Source organism: Piliocolobus tephrosceles, chromosome 11 (genome assembly GCF_002776525.5).
Source record: "Piliocolobus tephrosceles isolate RC106 chromosome 11, ASM277652v3, whole genome shotgun sequence".
Lineage (NCBI taxonomy): Eukaryota > Metazoa > Chordata > Mammalia > Primates > Cercopithecidae > Piliocolobus > Piliocolobus tephrosceles.
In genome coordinates, this window is record NC_045444.1 from 127,249,005 (window position 1) to 127,259,793 (window position 10,789).

The window sequence follows — 10,789 nt, forward strand, 5'->3', positions numbered from 1 at the left end:
AAGGACAGTTGTCCACCCTCAACGAGGAGGGCTGCAGGGCAGCTGCTGGCTGGTGGCCAGAGGGCAGGGACAGGCAGCCACCCTCTTGCCATGACCACACCTGGGTCTCCCTTAATGTGGCTCTCGAGGGGCCGTTGAACACAGTGTTGAGAACTGCTGAGAAAATCACACCGAAGACAAACTACCCACGGATGCCAGTCACCACTCCAGGGTGACGAGAAAGGGAACACATAGGCGGCAGCGTGACAAAATGAGTCCCAGCACACTACATCTGGTTTCGGGTTTTATTTTAGAATTTATAAAATTCCAGTGTCATCCATATTCATGAGCCTTTACACATGTTTGCATATAATCTCCAAATTCCAAAGTTAAGGCCAAGGGATGGATTGTAGCTATGGAAACAGATCATATGGAAGACATCCGACGAGGAAAAGCACACACATGCCTCACCCCGGCCTCATCCCTGCCCAGGGCTCTCCTGACAGCACGGAGGCTTCAGGGAGGCAGGCCTGGGGACAGTCATTTCATCACCCGTACAACCGCCACCCAAAGGAAAAGAGGGAGAGCCAGAACAGTTGAGGAAAGGGCTCGCATCTGAGACATCGAGTGATATACAGAGATGTGCAAAATTTGGTGAGAATTAAAATTTACTTTTGGGAGGGTAGGGGCTGGATGTTTGAGGACATTGTAGAAAAGAGAGAGAGAGGAGGAACCTGCTGGGATGGAGATTGGAGGGAGCTGGAAGCAAGCAGCCAACAGGACAGAGTTCCAGAACTCACGCAGATGGGGAAGAGGGCAGTCCCTCCCCCACTGGCCTCCCCCGTGGAGGGGGAGGGGACAGATCCCGGGAAAGGCGGAGAAGTGCCTTGCTTTCCTTCCGTTTCCTAAGCCATGGTCACCCTAACCGGTGAAGCTGGAGGATATGTTCCTTCCGATCCGATTTACCATTCCTGTGAACAGGCCCGTTTAGGGCTGCCTGAGCAAATGGGGACTTGCCGAGGCAGCTGCAGCTAGACTTGGGCCAAGCCATTCTGGGTCTACTCAGGAATTGCGGAGTCTGAAGATGACCAAGCTTGAGTTATTCAACTGATAGAAACACTGGGGGTGAGGTGTCAAGGCAGAAGCGACTGTCCCCAGGGAAGGGCTGGGAGATGGATGGGCGCCAGCCAGCTTTTCCGTAACTCAAATACCCAGGACAACTCGCCAGCAGCTCTGTCACCTCTGGGGGGGGACAGAGACAAGGATGGGAAGACCAGAAAACCAGAGACTGGGGCCCCGTCCTTGGCCCTCACAGCAAGACACAGATGCCTCCTTCGGAGAGCAGGGGCTCTTGGCATCCAGTGGTGTGGTCTGCATTCTGCTCTACCTCATGCTCCAGGCCCCATGCCATCGTCTCTTGGCCCTGGACCGTGAAAACTGCCAGTCACCCAGGACCTGCTCCTAGGGGCTGGCGTGCACATCTGGATGGCCTGTGGCTGGGGTGGGAGTGCCCACTCCCACTCTGGATGGGCCTGCTGGCCGCTGACCCACCTGTGCTGAGGGAGCGCGCCAGCCTCCAGCTTTGGTACATGGCGCCCACCCCCAGCTCCACGGGAAACCCACAATCACCAGAAATGTCTCAATCAAGAGATGAGTGTGTGGGGTGGCACTAACTGCAGAGAGACCACGCCACGCCGGCTGAGGTAGAAAGAAGGCAACTGAACACACGGCATCTCGGGCAGGGGCGGGCAGGGGCTGCAGGTGGCGTGAAGAAAAGCCTAGCTGTCATCTAAGGCAAACTGCCCCCACTGAGGATAAGCATGTGGCCCTACCTCCCCCATCCTGTGCACGTCTCAATCACAGCAGACGCTGACGGCCACAGGGAACCCAGATGGTGCCTACTGCCTTGCCTCCAGGCTCCACTCACCAGACTCAGGCCAAGGGTCTGGCAGTGGAGGTAGGGGCAGGGACCCTTGGTGCTTTCAGACCCCATGGCAGGTAAAAATCGGGACTGCCTGAGAACCCAAGTCACCCTCTGCCTCTCAGGTCACCCCCCAGCTCCAGGAACCCGCCCTCCTGCTGTCCAGAGCCAGGTCTGCCTTGCGGACACCTGGGCTGAGGCGCTTTGGCAGCTGGAGGAGGCTGACTGCACTCCACCAACAGGATGGTCTGGACCATGGGAAATGGGCAGGAGGGAGGTGGGAAAGGAAGAGGGCAAACGTTTGGCTTTTATAAAGTCAAGGACGTTTATTTCCTGAGGTCATGACACAGGAAGTCGAATCCTAGCCACAGCCGCGGAGCTCTGGTGATGAAGGTCAGAGTGCTGGCTGACATGCCGGGTGGACCAGGAGCTGGAGTCTGTTATCTTAGCACGAATGCTCATGACCTTGGTTTAGTGTTAAACAGTGGAGCAGATCCTGAACGGGCAGCGCACAGCCAGGCCTGGAGGAGCGGCCGCACGCAGAGCCAGGCACTGGGCTCCCTGTGAGACCTCGGGAAGGGGGGAGAGCGTCAACAATTTACGAAGGGTCCAGCCGCTGGGTCAGATTGAGACAAACCATTGTGTGGTTGGGTTCGGGTCAGCAGGCTGGAGAGCTTTCTGCTTTTTGATCATTATCGTTTGGGGCCCCAAGGGAGGGTCTTGGGAGCCACCTGAGCCCCAAAGCTGGGAAATTCCTCAGAGCTGCTCATGTCGGGAGCCTGTGCAGAGAGAGGACACAGCTTCAGGAGGGGAGGCTCCCCAACTCGCAAGCAGCGTCCGACGCAGTTGCCACCCTCGGGATACCAAGCCCGCCTGCCCGCCCACCCTCCCTGGGACCCAGGAGGGCAGAAGCCCACGTCTGACCTTCTCACTGCTGCTGGCGGTCCAGGGTGCGTCCCGTACCACAAAGCCTCTAGAAGGTGCCTTGGCCTCCTCGTGTGCCGGGGGTTTCATGTACACCTGCAGCACCTCGCTGTCCACCACGTCGGCCAGCTGCAGGCAGAGGACAGGAAGACAGGGTCAGTCTGCCCAGCACCCCCAGCATCCCGCCCGCCTGCTCACCCCTGCACCTCGCTCATCTCTGGAAACACAAGTGCCAGAAATCTTGTCCCCTGAAGCTCCTGGCTGGGCCTCAGGCCTGTGGACGTGCCAGGGAGCCTCCAGGCTCCAAGGCCCACCCAGACTCACGTATTCCTCCTCCAGGTTGAGGATGTGGTCGATGGCCTCCTCCACGTTCTCTGGGAGCCCCGTCACAGTGACACAGTTGGGGTCTGGGGCTCCGCTCTGTGGGAAGCGAATGTCCACCTGGAAGAAGGTACAACGGCAGATGAGGGGCTGTGAGCGAGGAAAAGGGTTAAAATTATGTGTTTGTTTCTAGTGAAGCATTTTCTGAGGTAGCAAACATTTTAAAATCTGGTTTCAGAGTTGTTCTGAAGTCAGTCTCATCACCACACCAAGTTAGGTGCGTCTTGGGAGCACCCTGTTCACAGCAGACAGGGCCGCGGCACGCACTGTGCGCTCTTGCATGGAATTCCCACCCACAGGGGAGCTCACCAGGCACCTGTCACGGGGATGCCCTAATGGGCCGCCGTGGTGGCGCCGCCTCACACAGGCCGTCGCCTGCACTGACCTGTGGTGTCCATGAGGACAGCTCCACTGCCAGCCCTGGGGCTGTGGCCTCATCTTGAGGGGAAGGCCATGCCCTCCCCTTTCTTCTGGCCAGCCAGGCCCCTGGTGAGAGGGGTTCTCACCCACTGTGCTTCCAGCCGGCTCACCTTGAATTCATCCATGATTTTGCGAATGGCTTTGCCGCGGGCACCGATGATGCGGGCGTGAACACGGTGGTCCAGCGGGACATCCTCAGAAACCATCTGCTCAAGTTCACCCACAATTCTCAATATAGCGTCCCTGGCGGCTTCTGTGTTCTTTTCGTACCCTGTGATGGTAATTTGGTCCTGGGGCTAAAAAAGGAGAAAGCAGTCAGAAAAGGGGATGCCTTACTGGGATTCCTGGCAGGGGCAAGAGCCAGCCCCCACCGCTACAGAAAACAGCTCAGGAGAGAGAAGGCGGAAGCAACATAACGGCTGATTTAAAACAGATTAACAATGTCCACTGAGCTCCCAATTCTTCCCAAACTCTACCCGAAAGACAGTGAATTACAGGACGAAAAAGGACATTTGTCCTCAAAGACAAAGGAGAGACACTGACAGGCAAGAACTCTGGACTCAAGGACAGCGAGGCAAAGACAAAGCCCCGGCCAGGCGCGGTGGCTCACGCCTGTAATCCCAGCACTTTGGGAGGCCAAGGCGGGCGGATCATGAGGTCAGGAGATTGAGACCATCCTGGTGAACAGGGTGAAACCCTATCTCCATTAAAAATACAAAAAATTAGCCGGGTGAGGTGGCGGGCACCTGTAGTCCCAGCTACTTGGGAGGCTGAGGCAGGAGAATGGCGTGAACCCGGGAGGCGGAGGTTGCAGTGAGCCGAGATCGCACCACTGCACTCCAGCCTGGGTGACAGAGCGAGACTCCATCTCAAAAAAAGAAAAGGACAAAGCCCTAGCCTCTCAGCTTCCTGCTTTGCCCGTGTGGGCCACAGTCTGGAGGCATCTTGTGCTAAAGGCTGGCTGGCTGGCATTCCACAGCGAGCCCCTCCCTCCCTCCGAGCTGCTACCCGCTCAGGCCTTCCTTGGGCCATACGAATGGACAGGAGACACCACCAGACTTGGGATGGCAGACGAGCAGACCAAGCAGACAGTTCAGGGCATAGAGGAGGAAATGTGGTAACAAAACACCTGTAACCCACAATCGGTGAAAACAACACGTCTACAACACGGAAGCACCACCACACAACAGGACTGGAAGACAGGGACAAATGCCTGGAAAGGAAACGAGCAGAAAGACCCAAACTAGGCTGGGCGCGGTGGCTCACACCTGTCATCCCAGCACTTTGGGAGGCCGAGACGGGCCGATCACGAGGTCAGGAGATCGAGACCATCCTGGCTAACACGGTGAAACCACGTCTCTACTAAAAATACAAAAAACTAGCCGGGCATGGTGGTGGGCACCTGTGGTCCCAGCTACGCGGGAGGCTGAGGCAGGAGAATGGCGTGAACCCGGGAGGCGGAGGTTGCAGTGAGCCGAGATCGCACCACTGCACTCCAGCCTGGGCGACAGAGCGAGACTCCGTCTCAAAAAGGCCCAACCTAGAGACAACAGAGCAGCAGCCCAAGAAGCTTCTGTCCAGATTGAAGCAAAATGCCAGAGTGGGAGGCAGCAGCCCCACCCACATGTGACCCAGCAGAGTTGGGAGCCTCAGGCACCACCCGCGTGCTGCCAGGCACAGAACCTGACGAACAGAAGCACAGCTCACAGGAAAAAGCTGCCCTGAAGAAATGACTGCTCCACCCCACTTGGCTCATGGTGTATTAGATGGAATTGTCTAACTGCTAAATAACGACTTTTGTTTTAAAAGACGGAGTCTCACTGTCGCCCAGGCTGGAGCACAATGGCGTGATCTCGGCTTACTGCAACCTCCACCTCCTGGGTTCAAGATATTCTTATGTCTCAGCCTCCCAAGTAGCTGGGATTACAGGCGCACGCCACCACCCCTGGCTAATTTTTGTATTTTTAGTAGAGACGGGCTTTCGCCATGTTGGTCAGGTTGGCCTTGAACTCCTGACCTCAGGTGATCCACCCGCCTCAGCCTCCAAGAGTGCTGGGATTACTGGTGTGAGCCACTGCACCTCACCTATAATGACTTAAAATTGGTAATTATATAGAATAGCAGAGGGAAATAAAGGACAATAAAGGTGAGAGATTTAAAAGAGCTGAACTCCTGGGCTGGGAGTGGTGGCTCACAGCTGTATTCCAGCTACTTGGGAGGTTGCAGCACGAGAATCACTTCAACCTGGCAGGTGGAGGTTACAGTGGGCCGAGATTGTGCCACTACACTCCAGCCGGGGCGACGGAACAAGACTCTTTCACTCAAAAAAAAAAAAAGAAAAAAAAGAGCTAAACTCTCAAGATCAAGATTAGAAATTTAAAAATGTACTTGGAGAGAGAAGAGGATGTGGGAGCTGGAGGCGGCAGGGTGCAGGTGGGCCCTCCTGGCCTGGCTGGTGTGTGTGTGACTCAAAGATCCAAAAGGAAACAAGAAGCTGGGGAGAAAGAAGGGGAAGGTGAAGCCACGGAAAACCCTGGGCAGTATGCCCACGGTGGGAGCAGGCGTGGAGGGGCCTTGCTGCCAGAGGGTCTACTGACTGTTTCTGGTTGCCAGCACAACCGTGGTCACCAAGGCTTGCTCGTCTCCCCCCGTGGGCAAGGCTGTGCTGGACTCGTCTAGGAAGCAGACACCCCAGCAGGATGCCAGAGCCAGGAAAGACCAAGCCTGGGAAGGCCATGTGTGTGCAAGACGGAGCCAGATAGACATGGGGGTGCTGGGCGGAGCTGCCCTGCATGCCAGGTGGCAGGGCCCAGAGGGGATGAGGCTGCCTTTCATTTTGTTCTGAGCGAAGCAGGAGGCCATGAGAGCCAGTGGCAGGGGGTGGAACTGTAATTTGCAGGAAGTAGCAAGAAGAGTTGACTAAGGACCATCCGGCAAGCACAGCGGTGTTCACAGATGGGGCTGCAGAGAAACGTCCACCTGACCCCTCGAGCCCTTGGGAGCCTCAGAGAGGCCCAGAGCTACACCTGGAGGCACCACTGATCAAGGACCCAGCTGGAGCTCCTGCTCATTTTCCAGAAAGGGACACAGGAGAAAACGCCCCAGGCCCCAGATGATACATGGTGCCAGAGACCTCACCTATCCAGCAAGTGCTGAGACACAGCCCAAACCTCAAGCCAGAATCAGGTCCTCAGAGACTCGTCACTCTCAATTTGGCCCTCGAACCCCCACCTAGGCACATCTGGTCACTGCTCCCAAGTCACGGCAAAGGTCAGCAAGCGCCTCTGCCCCAGACGCGCTCCCGCCGAGGCTCTCACCTGGCTCCCATCGTCCTTATCAGGAAACTGGATGTTCACGTCATGCTCCAGCCGGATTTGGGTAATCACTGCCCCTTTTCTCCCAATAATCTTGGGATGGTATTTGGGGTCTACAGTGACACTCAGCTTAAAACTCCTTAAAGCCTACAAATGAAAGGAGCAAGAATGAGGCAAAGAACACAGAGCTTTTTGGTCTTAAGCTGACCCACCGTGACCCCATGCCCCCTTCTACCCTGGTCACAGGACAGCAGAGATGCTGCAGTGTTCTGTGACCCATGGTCCGGAATGGTCTGCCGTTTCTCGGGTCCGACCCCTGCCACCTTCCACTGTCTGCTAATGGCGAGAACCAGGGAACTTGGCTGCTCCACAAGGAGGTCTATAAATCCTTCAAAAGAGGGCTTGCGGCCACTTGTGAGGATCGTACTCGGGAACTGACAGAGCGGGCAGTGTGATGAGCTTGGGGCCCTACCCTCCTCATTTGTCAAACAGGGGTCTGATGGATATGCATAGAAATGCTCTGGATCTTTTTAGGGCTGGGGCAGAGGCAGACCAAGAAGAGGGGGCAGCCACAGCCCCTGAACACCCACGGCCAAAGGCTACAGGTATGATTGGGCTGCAGGACAGAACCCGGAGTCCACGCAGGGGTACACTTGAGACCGTGTGAGGTTCACGAGCTCCACCCCATTCACCAGACTCGTGCTGATGGCAGGAGTGGAAAGCCAACCCCTCAGCAATCCACCGCCCACCTGGCACAGCTGGCTCCAAGTTTCCAGAACCCCCGCTCCCATCTGCAGCGCTGCTCCACTCACACAATCCTCCAAATATCAGCCCTGCCAGAGGCTGGGGGGTTTCATCCGTGCTTACCAGGAAGTCACTCGCCCTTTGACCACCCTGTGCTAGAGGTCAGTGGGGGTCCCCTGACGCTCGTCCTCACTACATGGCACATGCCTGGGGGTCTCTCGCAACCCGGACCTTTCCTGTAGGTCTGAGGTACCTTCTGATTTGGTTGTAAGAGGAACTGCAAATTTACACAGAAGTCCAACTTTGTCACTTTTACATGAAAAAGAGAAAGGTGCCATGCTCTTAGCTAGTTCCACAGCAAAACCTCTGGATGCTGACTGCATCCTGGCACTGCCTGCGTCTCACCTCCAGACACCCAGATGTAACTGGGATTCTGGGATCTCAAAGAACTCCCCTAGATTCTGACATGTGCCCAGAGCTGAGCACCATGGCTCCAGGCAGCGCCCTGGCCATCTCCTGCTCACCCGGTCCTCCTGCTCAGCCTGTAGCTCCTTCACACGCTCCAGCAGTCCAGCCTTGGCCCGGTCCAGATTTGCAGCAAGGCCCGTGATGGCGATGATGTCAGACTGCAGCTCAGGTGCTGGGACATGTATGTTCACCTACGTGAAGAGGGGCTGACTTGATGTTTGGGACGCCGGAGAACAGGAAGAGTCCCTTGGCCCTGGGACCCAGAAGGAGTAAGAGGGAAGCCCACCCGCCATGAAGGAAGCCAGTGCTTAATCCGAGCAGGAGGAGGCAGAGTCAACAAGAGGCTGAGAAAGGACACTGGCACTCAGGAGAGGATGCGACAGGCCACGGCTGTGACACGGCCTCCCGGGAAAGGGGTCTACCTCAAACTCGTCCATCATCTTGCGGATCCCACTTCCTTTCTGCCCAATAACATAACGGTGAAGGTCAAAGGGCACCTCTACTTCGATGGTGACGGGAACCAATGCCTGCATGGAGGATGGTCATGGTTAGGCCACGGGAGCTGGGAGATGAGTGACCTTGGAAGCTCAGCAATGGGGCTCCATGAAACACAAAGCAAACAGCCCTCTGACAACAGCAATGTACCCCACCTGACATGCCTCCAGGGCCTTTAACTCAATAGAAAAGAATGGGAAAAGATTTGCATTAGGATAACGCTGACAGACAAAACTTCCAGACCCTTCCCCGAAGCCTACCCTCCTGAATTACAGCAGCCCCTTCAGGCCCACGTAGGAAGAGAGGCCCTGACTGCTGGCACATTCCTGGGGTCAGGACGACTTTGACCGACACCCAAGAGGTGTCACAAGGGACCCTCGGAACACTGCTCACCTTCCCTTCCCCGTCTCCCCTACCGCCCTTCGCCTCCGGAACCTGCTCTTTCTTGCCACAGCATTTACCATCACTTGCCACAGGATATATCTGTGTTGACTGCTTGTCTCTCCACTGCAACGTGAGAACTATTTTTGTGCTGTGGCACCGCAGCACTGAGAGCAGCATCCAATGTGCAGGTGGTTCTCAACACTGACTGCACACAAGGTGAGCTAGGCCTGATGATCCCCACTCACGTGGGGGGAGACACTGTAACTGGAGGTCACATTCAACCCCCTGCAACTGAGACCCTTCCACAGCCCCCACACCCACCATGGGCCTGAGAGGCCGGATCCCCAGCTGTCCCAGAAAGGGGCTGTAGAACCCGGAGGCTTGGTGAAGGGAAGTGGCCTCCCCAAACTCTGTGTCCAGCCGAGGAGCACAGCCAGACAGCCCGTGCGCACATGGCAGGAGCAAGATGGGTAGCGCCACTGCCACTGGGCAACCGCCCATCCCATCCAGGCCATGCCTCTCCCCAGGTGCCTGCTGACTGGGCCTTGGCGGGGGTGCAGGAGGGCACACAGACACATACCTCCAGAGCTTCCTTGGCAGCCTCACACTTTTCTTTCCGGCCGGAGATGATGATGATGTCACACCTCCTTGGAGAGCCAGGGTCAGAATCTTTGGCCTCTCTCCCCTCCCCAGCTTCGTCCCCATTCTCCTGGACAACTGGCTCTACACTGTGAACTAGAGAGAAAGGGGAAACGGGACAGCTCACAGCTGCTGGAAGAGACCCCATGCCTTATTCAGAATGCACACGTCTGCGGCACTGCTGGGTGCTGGGTGGTAAAAGGGAGGGGAGACCACTCCTGTCCTTCAAGAGGTCTTGGTCTGGGCAGGGAGAGCAGATAGGTCGTCCCCACAGCAGCCTCGAAGGGGGCTCCCAGACCTGCGGGGACACTGAAGGCTCTGCAGGGGGGCCGTGAGCTCTGTGTCTCCCTTATTCACCTTGAAAATGAAGCTAACAGCAACTACAGCAGAGGCTTCAGTGAGATCAGATGAGTTAATTCATGGGAGGAACACAGGGCAGGCCCACTGCACATGTGGGGCTTGACTGTGAGGCAGGGCGCATCAGGGAGGTGGCTAGCATGCAGAGAGGCAGTGGGAAGCGGGTGAGAGGTCTAGGGGAGACAGAAAGGACAAGGCCAAAGTAAACCTGTGCCAGCTCCTTATGCCAGAAAGCGAGAGCCCCAGGAGTGAAGGGGTGTGTGAACAGGACACAGAAAGCAGCTGGAGGGGCTCCCACAGACGACGCTGGGACACCACATGTGTACCAAAATAGACACCACAACAATAATTATCACTAAGACAGAACCCAGGAGGTGTGTGATGTAAATAAACGAGCAGGAGGCCAGACAGACGCCCGCCTAAAATAAAGGGTGATCCCGGGGCGGGGGGAAGTAGGCATTTCTGAAGGAGAAAAACTGGCAAATTTGAATACTGATAACATGTTAGATACTACTGTTATATAATGTTAGATCTGATTCCAATAAATCTGCTAGAACCATGCAAGAGAATGTCCTTGTTCTATGAAAATACCCACCATGAATAAAGGGACATGTCTAAAAATTACATTCAGAAAAAAAAAAAACGTGTGTAAAAGGGGAGAAGTTGAGAAAAGAAACTGGTGCCACAGGAGGTGTCTACACTATTCTGTGAAACTTGATCAGGACGTGTCTACGCTGTTCTGTGAAACGATCAGGACGTGTCT

General features: G+C 55.9%; 1 protein-coding gene across 4 annotated transcripts in view; it reads right to left on the reverse strand.

The window, feature by feature from the left end:
• Positions 1-270: 270 nt before the first annotated feature.
• Positions 271-10,789, reverse strand: part of HDLBP (high density lipoprotein binding protein) — a 91,489-nt gene continuing 80,970 nt past the window's right edge. For all 4 annotated transcript variants that reach the window (XM_023195104.2, XM_023195106.1, XM_023195107.1 and 1 more), the window contains exons 21-28: positions 9,611-9,765; positions 8,574-8,678; positions 8,208-8,342; positions 6,943-7,086; positions 3,736-3,921; positions 3,149-3,265; positions 2,825-2,953; positions 271-2,679 (exon numbers count right to left, since the gene is read on the reverse strand). In XM_023195104.2, coding sequence (XP_023050872.1) covers positions 2,593-2,679; positions 2,825-2,953; positions 3,149-3,265; positions 3,736-3,921; positions 6,943-7,086; positions 8,208-8,342; positions 8,574-8,678; positions 9,611-9,765 — 1,058 coding nt within the window. In that variant the 3' untranslated portion in view covers positions 271-2,592. The remainder of the gene's footprint in view (positions 2,680-2,824; positions 2,954-3,148; positions 3,266-3,735; positions 3,922-6,942; positions 7,087-8,207; positions 8,343-8,573; positions 8,679-9,610; positions 9,766-10,789) is intronic.